The sequence below is a fragment of the Chiloscyllium plagiosum genome, unplaced genomic scaffold (genome assembly GCF_037043375.1).
Source record: "Chiloscyllium plagiosum isolate Xiang-an unplaced genomic scaffold, Cpla_swu_hap1 HiC_scaffold_13, whole genome shotgun sequence".
Taxonomy (NCBI): domain Eukaryota; kingdom Metazoa; phylum Chordata; class Chondrichthyes; order Orectolobiformes; family Hemiscylliidae; genus Chiloscyllium; species Chiloscyllium plagiosum.
In genome coordinates, this window is record NW_028270151.1 from 26,459,168 (window position 1) to 26,482,598 (window position 23,431).

At 41.3% G+C, this 23,431-nt stretch overlaps 1 protein-coding gene across 1 annotated transcript in view; it reads right to left on the bottom strand.

Annotated features, from left to right (window-relative positions):
• The window catches only part of LOC148148277 (scavenger receptor cysteine-rich domain-containing protein DMBT1-like), a 66,103-nt gene that overhangs the window by 20,033 nt on the left and 22,639 nt on the right, over positions 1-23,431 (bottom strand). Inside the window, exons 3-7 of the mRNA XM_087993946.1 lie at positions 17,733-18,047; positions 15,554-15,868; positions 7,905-8,219; positions 3,277-3,588; positions 2,219-2,524 (exon numbers count right to left, since the gene is read on the bottom strand). Coding sequence (XP_087850072.1) covers positions 2,219-2,524; positions 3,277-3,588; positions 7,905-8,219; positions 15,554-15,868; positions 17,733-18,047 — 1,563 coding nt within the window. The remainder of the gene's footprint in view (positions 1-2,218; positions 2,525-3,276; positions 3,589-7,904; positions 8,220-15,553; positions 15,869-17,732; positions 18,048-23,431) is intronic.

Below are 23,431 nucleotides of genomic sequence, written 5' to 3' on the forward strand. Positions count from 1 at the left end.
GATGGAGATGGAGCCCAGAGAGAGATGTGTGAAAGGGTTGGGTTAACATGGGGATTATGGACAGGCCAGGAGAGAATATAAACTGAATAAGTGATCTTGAGAGCTGAGGGTAGCAAAGAATGGATGGTCTGTGCTGAACGCAAACCATACAGTGTCATAACAGAGTGGGTGAAAATGGGTTGGCTGTGCTAAAAGCAATCCATGTCATGATACGACTGATTATGAGGATGGGGAAGAAATATCAAACAATGGAATCAGGTTGTAAAGTTATTGAATTTGATACGAAGTCCCAGAGACTGTAGAATCCCCAAATGGAACATTAAATGTTTACTCTGAGACTCACTGAACACTGCTGCAAGCATGTGTCAGAAATGTTGGCATTGGAGCACAATGATATGCTGAAATGGTAGGCAGTTGGCAGCTCTGGGTCATTTAAATGGACAGAATGTTGGTGTTCTTTGAAGTGGTCACCCAATTTGCATTTCATCTTGCCAATGTAAGGAGATTACAGTTTGGCTGCAGTAGATTAGATTGAATGAAGTTAAAAAATTGCTGCTTAACCTGGAAGGTATGTCCTACGGTCTTGGATGAGGAAGGAGGAGAAGGTAAGCAGGTGTTACACCATCTGCGATTGCACAGGAAGGTAACATGGGAATGTAAGGACATGTTGGGAATGAAGGAGGAGTGGACCAGAGTGTGCCAGAGGCAAAGGTACCTTTGGAAAGCTAAGATAGAAGAGGAGGTGAAAGTATGACTTTTTGTGGCATCCTGTTGGAGGTGATGGAAATGACAGCTTACAATCCTTTGGACGTGGAGGATAGTGGGATGGGAAATGAAGTCTGGGGAATGTGTCATTTTTGTAGGAGTGAGGAGAAAGGATGAGGACAGAAGTGCTGGAGATGGACCAGGCATGGCTAAAGACTCTGTCAACCCCAGTAGCAGAAAATCCTTGGTTGAGGAGAAAAGTAGGCATTTCTGAGGCCCCCCAAGTGGAAGGTGGCATCATCACAACAGATTCAACATAGATGGAGAAAATGGGAGAATAGGATGGTATCCTTACAGAGAGCAGGATGCTCATGGCATGGAATGAATGGCAGGAGCTGTAGTCTTTGAATTAAGACGTGCAGTGTATTTCATTGAATGAGTGGGTGCAGTATGATTCACCAATTGTATGATTCAAGTTTGTTTGATTGAATTAAAACGTTAAGCTTGACACATTGAATGAATCATGCTTTTGCCCGAAATGTCGATTTTGCTGCTCGTCGGATGCTGTCTGAATTGCTGTGCTCTTCCAGCACCACTGATCCAGAATCTGGTTTCCAGCATCTGCAGTCATTGTTTTTACCTCTGTGAGGATATTTAGTCCAGGTAACTGTGAGAGCTGATTAGTTTGTAATGATTATTGGTAGCAACCCCCTACCCCCACCCCAAATAATGGAAAGACAGTGGTCAAGGAAGGGAAGGGAAGTTTTGGAGCCAAACCACTTGAAGGTGACAGCATAGTGGAAATTGGAAGCAAAATTGATAATTCTTTCCAGTTCAGAGTGAGAGAAGGAAGTAGAACAATGATGTCATCGATTTTTCAAAGAAAGGGTTGTGAAGGGCCCAAGTAGTATTTGAACAGAAATGTTCCATGTATCCCACCAAGAGCCAAGTCTAACTGGGACCTATGCTGGTAATCATAGCCACATCATTGTTCTGAAGAAAGTGAGAGGAATTAGAGAAGACGTTGCTCAAAGTGAGGATGAGCTTGTCAAAGCAGATGAGGGTGGTGATTGGGCCGCAACATCATGACTATCCCACAATTCATTGAGGTGGAGTGCACATGAATCAAACTAAGACCTTTGCTGAGGACAGAATGTTCAGTATCAAACTTTAACCTTTTGTTCAGTTTATTGAACTGTTCAAATCAATTGTGCAATTTAAACATCCGTTCAAAAATAATGACGTTTTAAAAATAAATTCAAAGAATGCACCCCCAGGACAATTAACTTAAAAATATATATCTTAAAAGGCGTTCCACTGTCTGATATTTCCCATATATGTTATCCTTATGGGAGTGAACCAATGGCCTTTCCCTTAGTTAATCATTAGGCCGAACATTGAATTATTCATTAATTACCAGGACTAAAATGTGAATATCAATTCATGCGCAGGTTTGTTGAAGAGTTCCATTTGACAGGACTGGAAAGGGTGAATATTTCAAAAGACATGTTACCTGAGCAGATAACACCAGCATCTTCTTTATGATTGCAGTCGCTCTCACTCCATGGCTCCACCAGACATTCCCACAGATCAGAATCATTCAATCTGCAGTCTAACCATACAGGCCCCAAGCCTGGACCAAACCAACCGGAGACTGTTGCATTTAAAGCCTGTCCACACTTCAGCTGGTTACAGACAACTTGGGCATGTGCTAAATCCCAGGAATCATCGCATGCAGTTCCCCAGCTTCCATTGTAGTAAAGTTCCACCCTTCCAGCACAGTCGCTTCCACCATCCACCAGTCTTATCGGAATATGATCTGAATGACAGGAATGAAAACGAACTGCTGAGAATTATCAGTTGCAACTCCTCAAAACACAGATACTACAGTGCTACAAATAATCATGTGTATGACTAATTTTATTATTTTAATTTATAGAGCTCAACTCCATCTGAACCTGCTTGAGAAATTAAGCCTCTGAATTTTAAAATCCAGTTTCTGCACATGGGGTGTCATATTTCAGGTCAGCTTTATTTAAATCGGTCTTAAAGAAAATGGTCCTGTTGATTGGCTGGGTAGGTTGTGGCGAAGGCACTGTAATTAACCCAGTGTGTTTGAGAGTTGAACTGTTCCGGTTGGACAGGACTAGAGGTTTACTTCCCTAAATTACATTAGTGAAATATTCGGGCGCACTTATCACAAAACGAGACCAATGGAAAGGAAACATCAATGGGAAAATAAAGCTGTCAATCTTTCTTTGCTCACTTCATAACTATTGCAGGATAGTTAGGGCACAGAAATAAAACCGGTTCGAACTATCATTGCAATGCTATTCCAGGCTTCATCGTCTGAACCAATCTCTCTTTTTTCAGCTCCTTTTATCTCATATGCACACTGACTCTCCCATTTCACAAAACAGTAGGCAGACCTACCCTGTGGTTCTAGACACCGTGTGAGAACATAACTTTCTCTTGAATATTGCATTAGCTTTGTTATCGACTCTGAGGTTCTTTATCCAAGTGCTAGCAGGAGGACAATGGTTAGATCTGAGGAAATAAAAGAGGTCATACCAGAGCACACCACTCCCACGTCATCTCCAATTGATGACTGCTCCGATTTTGTAAAAGTGCAATTCCAAAGGAAGGGTTCACTTCCATTGCACCTGACATTACTGATTAAGGTCGGTCCGGTGCCTTTCCCAAACTTCAATTGGTTGTAAATGCTTATTGCAGAGCCACATTTCAGCTGTCTGCACACCACTTCTGCTTCATTGAAATTCCACTGAGTGTCAGTCACTCTCCCCCAAACACCGTCATAATAAACCTCCACACGGCCTTCGCAAATGCCCTCTCCGTTCGCCAATCGTAACTGCCAATCTTCACCTGTAAGAATGCAATTTTATAATCAACGTTCATGCAATGTTTCAAAATAGACAGCAACTGAACATAAGCTATGACCATTAATGTTATTGCACGATTTATCTATTCCCCGCAGTTCATGAATAGAGAATAGAAAGCAGGAATAGAAAGTATCCGGTAATTGAAATGTAGAGATCGTGAGGAAGATTAATGTTTCAAAAGACTCGGTCAGAGCTGCTGTGCTCAGACGGATCGGGTCTTTCCGAGCGGGGAAGATAAAAGATTGCATGTTGTCAGTTGCACTATTTTATTCTTTTCAGGGATGTAGCTACCGCTGGGGAGGCCTGGTGACGGTTTGCGACTTCCATGAATCTTGCAATCCTATTGTGCAGGTAAAGACATAACTCTTTAAGGGAGTGAGTTTCAGGAACCAAAAGAGAAAATGCTGGAAAATCTCAACAGGTCTGGCAGCATCTGTAAGGAGAAAAAAAAAGAGCTGACTTTTCGAGTACAACTGACCCTTTGTCAAAGCTTAAAGGGAGGTATTCAAACCAGGCTGAGAGGTAAGTCATGGCTCCCGAAGCAAAGGTAGCAATAAAGAGGTGATAATGACAGTGCATAGAGAGATTATAGGGAGATTAGGAGCTGTGAATGACCAAGGCTGAAGCCAGTGCTATGTGACAGAATGTGTGGGGGATGGGTGAAGCAACATGGAAAACAGGGGAGAAGGGTAGCAAAGGGGGAAGAGGAGAGGGAAAAGGTGATGAGAGAGTGGGGAGCGAGAGAAAGAGAGACAATTAAGAAATAAGAGGTACAGAACAGTGAAAATTTTTTTTACAAATAAATGAAATAAAATTATGGAGCAGAATGAAATCAGAGGGGTTGATCATCTGAAGTTGTTGAATTCAATGTTGAGACCGGCAGGCTGTAACGTGCCTCGGCGGAAGATGAGATGCTGTTCCTCCAATTTGCGTTGAGCTTCACTGGAACATTGCAGCAGGCCAAGGACAGACATGTGGGCATGGGAGCAGGATTGTGTGTTGAAGTGGCAAGCCATGGGAAGATCCGGGACCTGAGTTCCAGGATCTGAAGGAGTACAACTGTACTGCAACGTTGGTATGTGTGGAGTGCGAGCTGAAAGGAAATTTATTGGTGTTAGTGTTTTCCTGCAGCTGTTGCATTTAATTCCGTAAATGACGGATGTATTGGACTTGGAAGTTATCTGTGGGAAATGGAACCCACTCACTTCAATAATTTCAGTCCGAGACAAGATCTGAAGCAGTATTGTTTATTATACACTTGCAAGCGTGGTGTCTTATATACAATTCATTTCTCTTTTACTCCTCCCCCGCTTATTCCATTGCTCCTCTCCTGTTTACATCTCCCACTTCTCTCAACGCGGCGCCTATTACTGTTGTTTATCTCTTGCCTTATCGGCCTTGTGCATCACAAAGTACAAGATTTGCTTGGCAATTTCACCACATCCTGCTGTGGCCCATTGTTATATATCCTCCTTCACTGCCATCTGTTTCCCTTGTTTGTAACATTTCCTCCCATTCTTCATCCATTCTGAGCCTTATGACCTCTTGATTGTGGATTGTTTTTGTTTTTGCAGAAGCGGGAAACAGATGCTTATAACTACTGTTTGTACAAGCATGTTTAGCTTAACCTACACTCCCTTCCCTCACAGCACCTTATTTATTTGTCTGTGACGTCTACCATTGTTTACAAGCACATTTCATTCTTGTATGCACATTTTAGCTAATGCAAAAGCAATTATATATTTCCTTCACATAGTTTTCATTCTTATTAACTCAGCTCTTGGCTGAAACAATTATACACTGGTGTGAGTTCATTTACCCTGCATAAGCAATAATGATTGCAGAAGTAACACTGCTTTACCTATATCCCACATTATCAATGAGCTTTGATGAATTGTTGCAATGAACCTTTGGGATAACAGACCTGTTCTGTATCAATCTGATGTGGCGCATTATTAGTTGCACATTATGACTGAGGATGTCCAATGATGAGGGGATGGGGGGCTCGTCTCGTATGACCATATAATATGAGAAGGAATAGGTCATTTGGTTCATAGAGTCTGAGCTGTCATGGGATCATAGCTGGTCTGTTTCTCAACTGCCTTCTCCCGGTAACTCTTTATTCACTTACTAATCGAGACCCTATCTATCCCTTTCTTAAATGCACTTAAGGACTTCACTTCCACAGCCCCCTTCAGGAATGAGTTTCACAGAGTCACCACCAAGTGGCCAAAATGGGTGATCTATAGGTCACTTCTGGTGGTACATACTTGCATATGTGTTAGCCTTCTCCTTTTATAGTTGTGGTCTGAGCACATCCATCATTACCAAGTGAAATGTTTTTGTCATAGCTTTTTGGTTAATTTTCCAGAATTCATCACAGGATTTGACAAGGCTACAGGGGTTAATCTGTTCAATTGTTTCACTTCACTTTGTGTTTATGATTCTGTGGTTTAGTATGCCACATAGCCTTATGTTGAAACTCCTCAAGGTTGTACCCCTCACCCTTAGGTGTATCATTTATTACTTATTCTTCTGCAGTGCTCATTAAGAGAGTGGTGGTCATGTGCCATGAAGGTAATGGTATAGTGAGAGTTATGGCATGTCAGGAGTTTACTGTTTGTGGTGAAATGAAACATTGCTGCTTATTATAGCTAATGGCACCTTATGAATATCCAGTCGAAGAGTGTGGTGCTGGAAAAACACAGCCGGTCAGGCTGGGAGATAAATGGTCCATTTATCTCCCAGCCCCCTTGGCCCACAAGCCTCATTCCTGCTGAAGGGTTTATGCCCAGAACCTCAATTCTCCTGTTCCTCAGATGCTGCCTGACCGACTGTGCTTTTCTAGCACCATACTCTTCCACTCTGATCTCCAGCATCTGCAGTCATCATTTTCTCCATATGGATATCCAGTCTTGAGATATTAGATTTGCATTTTGACATTTTGACACAATAAGCAGTCCATTGTTGTTACAGTGACCAATATTGCCATTGATAGGTCCATATGAGTTGAGTAGACATATTTAGCAATGTATTTGTTCCTTTGTTACCTGCTGCATGGCTAGATATTCACAACTGGCCAAGCACCCTCCGTCATAATGGCAGTGACAGAAAGTTCACTGTACACATTGAAGAAATCAACACAGAATGTTTTTTAATACACTCAGATTAGACTGAAATTTGGTAGACTGTTAACTGAGTCAATAATATGGACTGGAATCATTCACTGGAAGAGTCATTTTCTTTGAACATTTATGGAAAGTAACATCAAGTCATGTGTACTTTCCACATCCTCCGAAAAGGGCCCAGAATTAATGAGGTGTTGACCGATTAAGCAAACAAATTTGAGTAAGCAAACAAAGTACCGATTTAAAATATTTCATTCATTTTCTAATTAATATTCTATCATTTAATTATTACTCATGGTAGATTTGTGTTTGACTTAAATCTACAAGTCTTGGTTCCATGTGCCCTAATATCTCTGGATAGCCAATAATGGTTGGCCTCATGTGTAAAATTATTGTGTTAGCTGGCATCCACTTCTACTTTGATCATGGACAGAAGAGTGGGGAAGATCAAAACTCCTTCAATGCCTTATAAAAAGAATTCTTACATTTTATCCTGAATGGCCTTGCAGCGATATTAATTCTATGTCCCTTTCTCCATGATTCTGACACCAGCATCAAAATAAAAGCTTTCTCAATGTTATCATTTCCTTTCACAATATCAAAATGCACATACAATCACTCTTTAATTGCAAGGGGAGAAAAGCCTTTTGTGACTGCATGGTCTCTTCCTAATTTAACACTTGGAAGACTTGGATGCACCAACATGTGCTTTCAACAAGTGATACAAAAAATGGTATTCCATTTTCCAGGTGTGCTGTCAGTCTAAACTCTGTATGTTCAATTCCGAATGATAAATTAAAAAAAACAACACTTGGGCACACAATATGTGTGTTAATATGGGTTACGAGTTATAAACACCTACTTCATTGGGGCAAACTCACATCAACCTAGCATATAGCATATTGCTTTTAAAATTAGTTGAACTCTGGTCAGTGTTATATCCAATGCACCCAGCTGACATTGATTCATAGTTGGGCTCCTCGCATCAAAAGTTCAATAGATTCATTTCAATTTCTTCTGATAACGAAGATAAATTGAAAAGTAATGAGTTACTCTTGGTTGCAGATATATCACAATTGAAGCAGAACATGCTATTGCACATTTCTACTCACAAATAAGTAACAATATAATTATTAGACTAATTGGTATTTGGCAATGAGTTCATGCCTACCTGAACAGATGACACTAGCATCATTTCTGTGTGTGCACTCACGGTGGCCCCTGGATGCAATTGGGCAGTCAGTCAAACGGATTTCATTGCCAGTGCAAACGTGGATATAATTCCATACTGGCCCATTTCCCTCTCCAAAGTATGCACCTCCTGGAGTTGAAATCGCAGCCCCACAACCAAGTTGATTGCAGACCACAGCTGCATCTTGTAAATCCCAATAGGTATCACATACTGTGTTCCAGGTATCATCAAACATTATCTCCACTCTTCCTGAGCAGGTATCATTGCCACCAATTAACCGTGGTCTCCTTTTTCCTTTGTCCAAGAACAATGATCATTTTTCAGTGGATTTATATTCATTTGGATAGACTTCTCATTCAATTTCAAAATGTGTACAAAAGCAATCATTCAAATAAGAAGAAAAAACTGAGAAATTTTAGAAGAAATATACCATGGTGATCCAGCATATTCTCATCTATCATACCAGAGAAACACAGCAGTGCCACAGTGAAAGAATGGGAGTTGCTTTGGAAAAACTGTTGGAACTCCTGTTGGAGCAAGTGTAGCTTATTCTATGTGAGAAGCTCAGAATTTGCTGAGGGAAGAAATTATGAGGCTCTTTATCTTGTTGCAAATCTAGTCCTTCTGCATGTACCATTGAAGTGAAATTTACTATTTAAGTAAAATTGAAGTTTGTGCCAAATTTATAGACAGATAGATAACTTCACCACTGGAAAGCAGTCGTAATAAATTCATTAATTAACTGGTATTAGTTGGGTTGCTGCAGCTCTAGTAGAGTTGGCTTTCTCTTTATCTGTTGTAATCTAAATACATGGGTCCCAGTGCAACTTCATGCAATACCACTGGGATAATGTGTGAAGCTGGAAGGGGGCAGCTTGGCTGAGCTCGGGAAAAATACACAGACACAGAAGTAGCTGTCTGGAACCATTGCTTTGCCCGGAATTCCGATTTACATCTCTATTCCAAGAGAACAATCAACCAAACCTTACACTCCAGACTGAAACTAACTTTCACACCTCCATCTGGCCAACATAGACAGTATGGAATACCTATACATTTACTGGACACTCAACTTCAATCAAAATACTTTCACATACATTCTTAACTATTTGAAGGCCAACTTTAAAGAAAGAACCAGTCACACAATGGCAAGCAGAGATGTAGCACGAATCTATGAGGCGTGCAGTTAATATAATTTCAGGCCCTGAACTCAACTGAAGGAGATATCCCCACAGCTATCTCCAGATGGGGGATCCCTGAGAGCTACTCCCCCAACAGCTAATTCCAATGACTGTTTCTAAGAGCTATCCCTGGAAGGGGATCCCCACAGCAATTCCAAAACCTACCAACAACAGACCTGTTCTAAGCCAGGGAAACCAATGGCAACTGACCACGACCAGAAGACCTAAGAACTGACAACCTCCATGTAGTCATTAGGATTAAATTGACCTTGTTAGGTGCATGCTCCCCACCCTCTGCACCAGACACCTTCCCTTGCCACTGCACAAGGTGCAAAATTTATGCACACACCTCCCCTTCACCTCCTTCTAAGGCCCTCAAGGATCATTTCAACTCTGGCAGAGTTTCTTGCACATCCACCCACCTCATTTACTGCAGAATTTGCTCTGGATGAGATCTCCTCTACATCAGGGAGACAGAGCGCCAATTTGCGGAATGGTTCAGGGAACATCTCTGGTCCGCATGCACCAAACAACCCCACCACCCTGAGGCAACCACTTCAACACCCCCTCACATTCCCCCAAGGACATGCAAATCCTGGCCCATCTCCACTGCCAAATCAAAGTCACCCACCAAATGGAGGAAGAACGCCTCAAATACTGCCTGGAGACCATACAACCACACAGCATCAACATTGACTTCACCAGTTTCCATATCTCCGCAAATCCCAACCTATCATAACCATCTCCCACCTACCTTCCCCCCCCCCCTCAGCCACAGTCTCACCCTTCATTTTTCTCTCAGTGCCTTCCCCCTCCACATTCCTGATGAAGGGCTTACATCTAAAATGTCGACTCTTTGAAGTTGAGATGGGGGATTTCTTTGGGAACAGTGATCACAATTCTATAAGTTTTAGAATACTCATAGACAAAGTTGAGAGTGGTCCTAAGGGAAAAGTACTAAACTGGGCCAAGGCCAATTATATCAAAATTAGGCAGGAGCTGGGAACTATGTATTGGACACAGCAATTTGAAGGGAAGTCCACATTTGATATGTGGGAGGCTTTCCAAAGATAGTGCAGAATAGACATGTTCCATTGAAAGCAACGGATAGGAAAGACAAGATTCGTGAACCATGGATGATAGGAGAAATTGTACAACTAGCCAAGAGGAAACTGGAAGCGTACATAAGGTCCAGGCAACTAAGAACAGAATGGACCCTGGAGGAGTATTGGGAAAGTAGAACTCGCCTTAAATGAGGAATCAAGTGGGTCAAAAGGGGTCATGAAATAGTTTTAGTGAGCAGAATTAAGGAGAATCCCAAAGCATTTAATTCTTATATAAGAAGCAAGTGGGTAACAAGAGAAAGGATTGGTCTATGAAAGGATCAGGAAGGAAGGCTGTGTGTCGAGCCTGAGAAATGGGTTGCGATTCTAAATGATTACTTTGCATCAGTGTTCACTGAAGAGAGGGACATGATGAATGTTGAGATTAGAGATAGAAGTTTGATTACTCTGGATCACATTGACATGAGCAGGGAGGATGTGTTGGGGAGGCTAGATGTAATTAAGTTGGACAAATCCCCAGGATTAGATGGGATCTATCCCAGGTTGCTGAGGGAGGCATGAGTGGAAATAGCTGGGGCCCTAACAGATATTTTTGTAGCATCCTTAACATAGGTGAGGTGCCGGAGGACTGGCAGGTTGCTCATGATGTCCCCCAGTACGAGAAGAGCAGTAGGGATATTCTGGGTAACTACAGACCAATGAGCCTGACGTTACTGGTGGGAAAGTTGCTGGGGAAGGTACTGAGGGATAAAATCTATTTATCTTTGGAAAAGAATGGGCTTATGAGTGATAGGCAACATGGTTTTGAGCAGCGGAGATTGTTGTTTACCAACTTAGAGTTCTTTGAGGAAGTGACCAAGTTGATAGATGAAGGAAGTGCTGTAGGTTTCATATACATAGACTTTCGTAAGGTGTTTGATAAGGTTCCCCATAATAAACTAATGGAGAAAGAGAAGTCACATGGTGTACAGGGTGTTCTTGCTAGGTGGATAAAGAACTGGTTGAGCAACAGGAGACAGAGAGGAGTAGTTGAAGGGAGTTTCTCGAAATGGAGACAGGTGACCAGTGGTGTTCCACAGGGATCAGTGCTGGAGCCACTGTTGTTTGTGATATACATAAATGACCTGGAAGAGGGCATTGTTGGTATGATGAGCAAGTTTGCAGATGACACGAAAATTGGTGGAGCAGCAGAAAGTATAGGGGATGTCAAAGAATACAGGAGGATATAGGTAAACTGGAGAGTTGGGCGGCAAAGTGGCTGATGGAGTTCAATCCAGACAAATGCAAAGTGATGCAGTTTGGGAAGTCTAATTCGAGAGCGAATTATACTTTAAACGGAACAGCCTTGGGAAAAGTTGATGAGTAGAGAGATCTGGGAGTTCAGGTCCATTGTACCCTGAAAGTTGCTGCACAGGTGGATAGAGTGGTCAAGAAGGCATATGGTATGCTTGCCTTCATCAGACTGGGTATTGAGTGTAAGAGCTGGCAGGTCACATTAAAATTGTACAAGACTTTGGTTTGGCCACATTTGGAAAACTGTGTACAGTTCTGGTCGTCACTTTGAAGAGGGTGCAGACAAGGTTTACAAGGGTGTTGCTTGGTATGGAAGGTGCTAGCTATGTAAAGATGTTGAGTAGGTTAGGATTCTTTTTATTGGAAAAAAGGAGATGGGGGTGGGGGGAACCTGATTGAGGTCTACAAAACCATGAAGGATATACACAGCGTAGCTAGAAATAAGCTTTTACGCAGGGTGAAGGATTCAACAACAAGAGGTCACACTTTCAAGGTGCGAGGTGAAAGGTTTAAGGGCAAGTACTTTACACAGAGGGTAGTAGGTGCCTGGAATGCATTGCTGGCAGAGGGAGTAGAGGCAGGCATGGTAGATTCATTTAAGATGCGTCTGGACAGATGCATGAGTAGTTTGGGAGCAGAGGGATACAGATGCTTAGGAATTGGGTGACAGGTTTAGACAGTGTATTTGGATTGGCTCAGGCTTGGAGGGATGAAAGGCCTGTTCCTGGGCTGTAAATTTTCTTTGTTCTTTGTTCTTTATTCCTGCTCCTCTGATTCTGCCTGACCTGCTTTACTTTTTCCAGTGCCACACTTTGCAAGTCTGTTTCTCCAACATCTACAGTCCTCACTTTCTCCTTGTTAACTACGAAGTACTTGTTTAGGGTTGTGAACCTGGGTCAATCAGGAAAGCCTTAGCTGACCAATATATCCAGTAGATTAGAATCTCCTCAGTTGAAAATTTACTCCAAGCTGGCTAACCACAGCCAGTGTGTTGTATATTAGTGAATAAAGGGTGACGGGACTTGGCCTCTGTGAAATTATTTCACTCCAGAAACTATTGACCTGGCAAACACCACAAGGCCTCAGACAGTCCTGAGGTAAAAGTCAGGCCTGCAAAACCACCAGAAGGTATGGAAAACCTTGCACTCATCCGATAACTCCAATACTCATACTAACGCATCAGTGTACTTAACCCAGACTGAAGGCCTGCACAATTTGAAGTCTTCATCGAAGCACTGGGTACAGCAAGTGGGAACAGCCATCTGTACTTCAAAATTGCACTTTTCCCCAGTGGTGACCTTAAACTGCCAAGATGCCAAAATTTCTAACCTAGCTAGCAATAAGGGAAAGGCAGGTAGTGAACTGCAGGGACCCCAAGATTCGGAAGCTTGAACAAAGAACAAAGAAAATTTACAGCCCAGGAACAGGCCCTTTCAGCCCTCCAAGCCTGAGCCGATCCAAATGTACTGCCTAAACCTGGCAGTCAATTCCTAAGCATTTGTATCCCTCGGCTCCCCACCTACTCATGCATCTGTCCAGACACATCTTAAATGAATCTACCATGCCTGCCTCTACCACCTCTGCTGGCAACGTGTTCCAAATGCCCACCACCCTCTGTGTGAAGTACTTACTGCATGTATCCCCCTTAAACTTTCCACCTCTGTCCTTGAAAGCATGACCTCTCATTATTTAAAGTTTCTGTGATTAAAACTGCAGTTTAGGTTCTAAAAGTGTTAAATCTGTGTTTTACTTAATCGTGTATTTCATTGCTGTCCTCTGTATAATTGATAGTGTCAATTTCACTGTTTGTAGGTTTGACTTGTACTTACTTTTTTTGTATTTAACTAAACACAATGATTCTTTTGCCTGAAACACCTGTCTTTAATTCACATTCCCTAAATAAGTCCAGTGTCAAAACCAGGGAACTGGGTATGGTTTGAACCACCTGAAAGTCAGCAAATTACTGATCGCAAACCAAAGCCCTGTATAATGCAGAGTTATTCTACTGATCATGTATTACTTAATAACAGTTTTGCATTTGGGTACTGATGAGGATGATAATTAGTCAGTAGAATCCAGAAAGAGGCGAAAATGAGGCCTGCAGATACTGGAGATCAGTGTCAAGATTAGAGTGGTGCTGGTAAAGCAAAGTAGGTCAGGCAGCATCCAAGGAGCAGGAATCGTGATCACTGATGAAGGGCATTTGCCCGAAATGTCGATTTTCATGCTCATCAGATACTGCCTGACCCGCTGTGCTTTTCCAGCACCACTTTAATCTTGATTCAGAATCCAGAAAGAGCCAAGTCACTGTCGTCATAGGTGGCTCAGCTGCAAACGGGGAAAGAAGAATAGAAAAGCCATGATGACAGTGTATGGGAAAAACTGGTATTTCTGAAACTGCAGATTTCACACTAGAATGTTATGTTTTCTCAAGGTGTCAGGAGCAAGGATGGCACAGAGAGACTTCAGGGTATTATCCTCACGGAGGATAAACAAACAGGTTATGTTCCATTTTGGTTCCAACATTATTAGGTAGGAAGAGAGATGAAGTCTGTGACACAGATTTTTAGCTAGTGAGGAAAGAGATTTAAAGAGAGGACTTTGAATGCAGTCATCTCAGCTACATTCGGTATCACATGCTATTAAAAATGTTTGGCTCGAGAATTGATGGACGATTAAAGGCAGCCAACTTTTGAGGCATTGGGACAACATTTCTCGGGCAGATGTAACTCGTATAACATTGGTAGGTGCATCGTATCATAATCAAGGCAACTATCCTAGCTGAAACATTTTTTGCTGCTGCTGGCCAGTGTTTAAATTAACTTCCCCTTTGACGGAAACCTGAGAGCTCAAAATGAAGGGAAGAGAACCTGATTATTGGAAAAGAAAATAGTCAGTAATTTCTTTGACAGACCATGTTTAAGAAGATATTTCTTACAGTCAGGTTGTGAAAAAGACAATTGAAGACATGCTATCTGAATACACACAGCATTCATGGCCAGGTTAACGATTTGAAGCCGTGAATATGGAGAACCGTATGATTTAATGATTTAAGATTCCAGGGTGAGTAAAACTGAGAATTGAATGCTCAAGGGTGTTCATCATTTAGGAAAGAATGGCAAAAAGAAAGGAAGTGAAGTAATTCTTCTGATTTAATACTAATTTCTTCAACATTCCATTTTCAAAGTACCCTACCATTTCTGGGAAATCTTTCAGTATCATCCTCCATGAAGGTAAATACAAAGAAAATGTTTTTAATCTGCACCAGTTTCCTATTCTCTGATCTTCTGTCTACACCAATAAAAGATATGTTATTTCACAAGAAAAACAGAAAAAAATGGACTTTTTGAACACTGGATATTGTGAAGTGTTGATAGCTAAATGGTCTTTATTCATAAGTGACAAAAAAAGCCTGAAGTCAGAAGGAAAATGCACTATTGACCCACATCACAAGGAAAGTTAAGTATAGGAGCAAAAATCATTTGGTTGCTACTGTATGGACACCTATACTTACATTACTATCTTCAGTTTTGTCTGCCTACCAAAGGAACAACACACATGCTACAGAAGTAATGAAATAGGGTACAATTGACTAATTCTTCCAGGGCAGTACTGACTTATTAGGCAGATTTTTGGATTCTGTCCTTAAATTCTTTGGACTTTCAAAGAAGCAGAGGTCATCTCTGATACTTTGAAAACTGTGACAGCACAATACAGGGCCAATGTAGATAAGATGTTGCCCTGGCTGGTGAGTATAGAACCAGGTGACATCGTCTCAGAAGAAGAATTTTTACTTGAGATGAGGAGTAAGTTCTTCATTCAGAAGATCATATATCTTTGGAATTTTTAAACTCAGAAAGCTCCTGAAATTCAATAATTGAGGAGTGGAATATGAGACCACAATGTCATATCCAGTCACCAAGATTGAAAAGGCAACTGCAATCTGAATCTGACTCTAAGCATCAACTATGTTTCCCATATAATTGATCAAGATGTAGAAAAATAATGCTGTCAATCTATAATTAAAAATGGTCAGATTTTAAACTATCTTCTACTTGAAAGCAGGTGGAGGAAAGGATAAAACACTTACCAGAACAAATAATACTGACATCATGTCTGTGCGTGCAATTCTTTTGATTGATTTGTGTCGTAGGGCAAGACCAGAGAATGGTCTCAGTTCCCTGGCATTCATAGACATCTTGCCATATGGGACCACTGCCCTCTCCAAACTGAGCTCCTCTCCGTACTGTTACAACTTCTCCACATTCGAGTGATGTGCACACAACATTGGCATCCAGTGTATCCCAGTGTGAATCACACACAGTCCCCCAGGTCATTCCTTTCTGGATCTCCAATCTTCCAGCGCATCTACCTGCTCCACCAATAAGCCTTGGCTGCTTGTGACCTGTTATTTTAAAACAATGAGGATCTTTCACTCTACGAGGTTAATCAAGATCTCTCAAGCTAGTTATGTTGTGTGGAAAGTTGAAACTTTTTTTCGCATTGGAGCAGTCTTACCTTGAAGTTACTGCAATCTCTATTCATTACATTATAAACCTAGTACTCTGCAGCTTGTGTTAACATTTATGAAGTACATAACAAAATTGATAAGACTGGTTAGCAAGGTTCAATCTCATGGAATACAGAGAGAACTAGCCATTTTGATACAGAACTGGCTCAAAGGTAGAAGACAGAGGGTGGTGAAGGGTTTGTTTTTCAGATTGGAGGCCTATGATCAGTGGAGTGCCAAAAAGATCGGTAATGGGTCCACTACTTTTCGTCATTTATATAAATGATTTGGATGTGAGCATAAGAGGTAAAGTTAGTAAGTTTGCTGATGACACCAAAATTGGAGGTGTAGTGGACAGCAAAGAAAGTTACCTCGGACTACAGTGGGATCTTGACCAGATGGGCCAATGGACTAAGGAGTGGCAGATGGATTTTAATTCAGATAAATGGGAGGTGCTGCATTTTGGGAAAGCAAATCTCAGCAGGACTTATACACTTCATACTAAAGTCCTAGGGAGTGTTGCTGAACAAAGACACCTTGGAGTCAGCTTCATAGATCCTTGAAAATGGAGTTGAAGATAGTGAAGAAGTGTTTGGTATGCTTTTCTTTATTGGTCAGAGTATTGAGTACAGGAGTTAGGAGGTCATGTTGTGACTGTACATGACATTGGTGAGGCCACTTTTGGTATATTCCGTGCAAATCTGGTCTCCTTCCTATCTGAAGGATATTGTGAAACTTGAAAGGGTTCAGAAAAGATTTCCAAGGATGCTGCCAGGGTTGGAGGATTTGAGCTATAGGAAGAGGTTGAAGAGGCTAGAACTGTTTTTCCTGGAGTGTCAGAGATCCAGTATTAGCATTTCGGGTCCAGTGACATTTCTTCAGAACTGTTCTGAGGAAGGGACAGTGGAACTAAAATGTTAGCTCTGATTTCTCTCCATAGATGCTGCCGGAGCTGCTGAGATTTTCCAGCAATTTCTATTGTTGTTTTTGTTGTTGTTGTTGTGATGCCATTTAGTATGATGCCATCACAATCGATTGTGTTCTTGTTTGAGATGCATAGATTTTTGAACTGTCTCCTGCCTCTCAGAAAGTAAGGCAATCAGAAACCACCAATGACAAAATTAAACTTTCATGGATATGGTGATGAATGTACATTTAGCAGCCCAGGAGAAAAAGATCTGCCTTTGGACAACAGCAAAAATGACATAATTTGAATGTCACTATATCATTGGCAAGTTGGAGGTAATTATGTAAGGCAGTGGTAGATCATGCGTGGGCATTGTGCAACTGTAAATACTTGCAATAGACTTTATGTGCATAATTTCTAGTTGCTGTCCTGTACTTCTATTTGATGGAAGAATAATTTGCACTGCATGTTCACTTTCCACGTATTACTGCAGAAATATTCTGACTGCAGTCTACTCTGGCTTATAAGCATTTAACAGTTATTCTTTCTGTTGATTTTGCTATCAAGGCAGTTGCTAAATCAACTTCCTTTTTGTTATATTTAGTGAAAGGCTGACCTGCTTACTCATGTTCCTATTGAAGGACAACAGATTCAAATTCTATGTGAAAGATAACATGCATAATTAGTGTATCTGTAAAATATTAAGAATGGTTATATTTCATTTCCAAATCTGCACCCTTCAATCTGACTTAAACAACTTTAATTATTTTGCAATCTGGTGTTTTCATGTCTGCTGTGTCAAGAAGTGATATTATCTCCCCTTGTTTTAAATGTTTCAGACAGGAGAATTACCTGAACATATGACACCAGCTGGTTCCACTTCTCTCGAACACCTTCTGTTAAATACAGGAGTAATTTCACAATCCCAAGGATTATTCTCACTGCTCTTGCAGCCAATTTCAAGGTTTAGTATGGGCAAATTGCGATCTCCAAACTGAGATGCTGATGCTGATACAGCTTCGCCACATCTGAGGTATTTACACAAAACACGAGCGTCATTCATGTCCCATGTTTGACCACAGATATGATGCCATGCAAAAAGGAGGTAAACTTGAAGTCTCCCAGCACACGGGCTCCCTCCATCTCCAAGAATCAGGTTTTGCTGCACTGCCCCTGGAAAAATGCATTTACAGTTTGATCATAATAATTCTGATGTGCTAAAATTAAAAAGAAAGAGAAAACAAGCCCTAACATTTCTTCTTATTAGGATGCAGTCAAACATTTGAAATCTGACTGAAACAATATTAATTGATCACCAATATTTTATTCCAACTCACCTGTACTAGGTTTACTCATATTATCCCATTAGATATCTTTTCTTACTCTGTTTTTGAAAAGTACAAGGAGCAATCATAAAAAAAGTAGAAAAATCGCTGAACTCTAAATATCCCTGTGCTTTTTAATAATTTGGCATACCACACCTTCAAGATCCAAGTCCAGGAATGCCTCACTTCTACTTGAACTGGAAGCATTATACTGTGGAAAATTCAACAGAACACACACTGTGAATTCTTTCACTTCTTTGGCCTTAAGATGACAACACTGACTGATAATTGGTTAATTAAAGTCCTCCCTCCCATTATCACCCTCTAAATTTTTGTCCTTCTCAATAATTCTGATGCCAATCTTTTTCTTCACAGCTTTACATCTAATTGGTGGGCTAGACATTGTACCCAACATTTTTTCCTTTGCTCAAGACCATTAGATGATGCTCTTGTCCATGGCATCACCACCAAGGAATTTCTGAACTTTTAGAAAGCAATTTACTGAATGCTATTGTGTACTATTTGCATTGCTGCTTTTTTCAAGCAGTCAAGACAGTTATTGAGAGAAGGGCCTGTGTTATGGACGAGGCCAGACCCCCACAAAATATTTCAAGTCGCTAGCTCAGACCCTAACCTGCCTATTTGGTTTGAGCAGGTGTGAAATGGACATTCCAGGAGTGAATCAACTGGTCAAAACTCTTTGGTTTTAAACAAAACAGAATTTATTTGCAGACTACCAAGTGAATCACAAACAAAAGAAACAGAATAATGTAAACTATCTGAAAACCCAAAGACTATCCCAACTTAATGATGCTGTTCCAAATTCTTGCAACATAAATTCTTCCCCATAAACACCCCTTGGCAAGAAAGGTAAAATCAAACACAGGGTCTTACAGGAGGGCGATGTCAGAGAGATTGAGCATGGAACACCTTCTTCCATGCAACTGTATCTTTGTCCTGCAGCCTCAAAATACTGTTTGCTTGCTCTGCACAGCCATACTTCTAAAAATCAAAACCAAACCAAACCAGAGTAGAGCTGAGCTGGGAGAACAAGCCACTCTCCTTTCATTGTACAAGTGTTTGTTTAAAAACTTAAAAGCTTCTCCAAGTAGATAAATGCAGACAAAATGGAACCTCTGTTTTTACTACCCCTCTGAAATAAAAACCTAAGAACAACCTAACCTTGTTAAAGGTGCAGCATCGTCACACCTCGCCTTAGAAAAAATCAATATTTAAAGATGGCTTCATTTTTAAACTCTTTAATCTCACACTGTTAGTACAATTACAACAAATGTATCCATTACACTGACAATAATCTCACAAACATGAACACTAAATTCTATTACAATCTGTTTTAAACCAACCACCAAACATCTCCATTTCTCATTCAAGTCTTGACAATACATTGGCAATCACATTTTTCTGTCCTGCCACAGGTACAATTTTCAAATTGAATGGCTGTAACTTTTGTCCTTAAATTTCTCCACAAACTTTATTGGTTTATGATCAGTTTGTATGATTGTCTCAGATACATTACTGGTAACATAAACAATGAAATGTTCTAATGCCAACACCAAGCTCAAAGTTGACTTCTCAACTGTTGAATATTTCAGCTGATGAATTTTCAGTTTCCTTGAAGTACCTGATACATCTTTTTATCTTCTTGTTATCTTCCTATAAGAGAACAGCACCGACACCCACATCTCTCACATCAATAGCCCCTTGAATGGCTTTGCATAATTAGGTGAGACTAATACTGGAGCAGTGGTTAAAGCAGCTTTCAGGCTGTCAAATGCCTTCTGACAGCCTACTGTCCACTGAGGCTTCTTGCCTTTCTTTAGTAATTCAATGAGTGGAGCAGCCACAGTGCTAAAATTTGGCACAAATTTCTGTTAAATTCCACTCAATTGCAAGAATCGTAGTCCAACCCGTTTTGTCGATAAAACATAGAACATAGAACAGTACAGCACAGAACTGCCCCTTCAGCCCACAATGTTGTGCCGACCACTGATCCTCATGTATGCACCCTCAAATTTCTGTGACCATATGCATGTCCAGTCGTCTCTTAAATGTCCCCAATGACCTTGCTTCCACAACTGCTGCTGGCAATGCATTCCATGCTCTCACAACTCTCTGTGTAAAGAATCCATCTCTGACATCCCCTCTATACTTTCCTCCAACCAGCTTAAAACTATCATCCCTCGTGTTAGCCATTTCTGCCCTGGGAAATAGTCTCTGGCTATCGACTCTATCTATGCCTCTCATTATCTTGTATACCTCAATTAGGTCTCCTCTCCTCCTCCTTTTCTCCAATGAAAAAAGTCAGAGCTCAGTCAACCTCTCTTCATAAGATAAGCCCTCCAGTCCAGGCAGCATCCTGGTAAACCTCCTCTGAACCATCTCCAAAGCATCCACATCTTTCCTATAATAAGGCAACCAGAACTGGATGCAGTATTCCAAGTGCGGTCTAACCAAAGTTTTATAGAGCTGCAACAAGATCTCACGGCTCTTAAACTCAATCCCCTTGTTAATGAAAGCCAAAACACCATATGCTTTCTTAAAAACCCTGTCCACTTGGGTGGCCATTTTAAGGGATCTATGTACCTGCACACCAAGATCCCTCTGTTCCTCCACACTGCCAAGAATCCTATCCTTAATCCTGTAATCAGCTTTCAAATTTGACCTTCCAAAATGCATCACCTCGCATTTATCCAGATTGAACTCCATCTGCCACCTCTCAACCCATCTCTGCATCCTGTCAATGTCCCGCTGCAGCCTACAACAGCCCTCTATACTGTCAACAACACCTCCAACCTTTGTGTCATCTGCAAACTTGCTGATCCATCCTTCAATCCCCTCATCCAAGTCATTAAAAAAAATTACAAACAGTAGAGGCCCAAGGACAGAGCCCTGTGGAACACCACTCACCACAGACTTACAGGCAGAATATTTTCCTTCTACTACCACTTACTGTCTTCTGTTGGCCAGCCAATTGTGTATCCAGACAGCAAGTTCCCCTGTATCTCATTCCTCCTGACCTTCTGAATGAGCCTACCATGGGGAACCTTATGAAATGCCTTGCTGAAGTCCATATATACCACATCCACAGCTCGACCCTCATCAACCTTTCTAGTCACGTCCTCAAAGAACTCTATAAGGAATGTGAGGCATGACCTGCCCCTCACAAAGCCATGTTGACTGCATTTAATCAAGCCATGCTCTTCCAGATGGTCATAAATCCTATCCCTCAGAATCCTTTCTAACACCTTGCAGACGACAAACGTGAGACTTACTGGTCTGTAATTGCCGGGGATTTCCCTATTTTCTTTCTTGAAGAGAGGAATTACATTTGCCTCTCTCCAGTCCTCAGGTACGACTCTAGTGGAGAGCGAGGATGCAAAGACCTTCACAAGTGGCGAAGCAATTGCATTTCTCATTTCCCAAAGCAGTCAATGACAAATCTGGTCTGGGCCTGGCGATTTGTCAATCTTAATGTTTGACAAAATTTTCAGCACATCAGCTTCCTGTGTCTCTATCCACTCCAGCATGCACACCTGCTCTTCAATGGTTTCATTCACTACAAGGTTCGTTTCTTTCATAAAGACAGAAGCAAAAAACACATTTAGGGCTTTCCCTACCTCCCCAAACTCCACACACAAATTCTCTATGCTATCCCTGATCAGCCCTACTCTTTCTTTGACCATTCTCTTATTTCTCACATAAGTGTAAAATGCCTTTGTGTTCTCCCTAATCCGTTCTGCCAAGCCTTTCTCGTGCCCCCTCCTGGCTCTCCTCAGACCATTTTTGAGCTCCTTCCTCACCTGCCTGTAATCCTCTAGAGCTGAGCTTGATCCTAGCTTCCTCCACCTTATGTAGGCTACCGTTTTCCTTTGACAAGAAGCTCCACCGCTCTCATCATCCAAGGTTCCTTTATCTTACCACTTCTTGCCTGTCTCAGAGGGACATATTTATTCATCACTTGCAACAATGTTCCTTAAACAGTCTCCACATGTCTTTAGTGCCTTTACCATGGAACAATTGCTCCCAGTCCATGCTTCCTAACTCATGTCTAGTCGCATCACAGTTTCCTCTTCCCCAATTAAATATCCTCCCATTTTGCCTAATCCTCTCCTTCTGCATAGCTATGTAGAATGTGAGGCAGTTGTGGTCACTATCACCAAAATGCTCTCCCACCACAAGATCTAATACCTTCCCCGGCTCATTTCCGAGCACCAAGTCTAGAATTACCTCTCCCCTCGTCGGCCTGTCAACATAAGGATGGCCTCTCCCCTCGTCAGCCTGTCAACGTAGATGGTATGGGAAACTCCCCAATTACCTTTGTTTTTGCACTTCATGTGGCCGTTTGTTCATGTCCAATAACATGGCACAGGAAGGTGAATCTGGCTTTGGAAATTCACTTTTAGCCACGTTTATCATCAAGCCTGCTTCCCGAAGTCGATTGAACATTTCTGATTAAATGTTGCAAATGTTCCTTCATGAGTGACTCAAAATGATGAGGTCATCTATATAAATAACACAATTGACAATCTGGAAGTGATCTTACTGGTTAGTCTTTGAAATGTGGCTGGCACATTTTTCATACCAAATGGCATTACTTTAAATTGATACAGTGCATTTGGCATTAGGAAAGGCAAAATTGACTTCACTCTTTCAGACAAAGGTACCTGCCAGTATCCCCTGAGCAAGACCAAGTTAAAAATATATGTTGATTGTTCCAACTTTTCCACACAGTCTTTCAAGTGCAGAATTGGACATGCATCAGCCTTTGTAACTGCATTAAGTTTGCAATAGTCTACACATCTACGTTCGGTACCTCTTGGTTTTTGGCACCATGACTATGGGCGAGCTTTAGTCACTGTAACTCACTTTGATTATATCATTTTGGAGCATGTGTTCAATCTCCTTTTGAATCTGTACCAATTTTAGAGGGTTATGCCTGAAAAGATGTTGCTTAATTGGAACAGCATCTCCTATACCTAAATCATGCATGATTAGGTTAGTACTTCACGGCTTACTTCGACATATCTCTCCATGCAATATTAATGACTCTTTCAGGTCATTTCAATTCTCCTCTGGAATGTTACTCAATAATCTATCCCAATCTTTGACAACGTCCTCATTGTCCAATTTAATCTGAGGAATGTCCAGTTCAGAATCCTCTGAATTTAGTTCTTCCCTCTGTGTTGTAATCAACAGCACATTCTT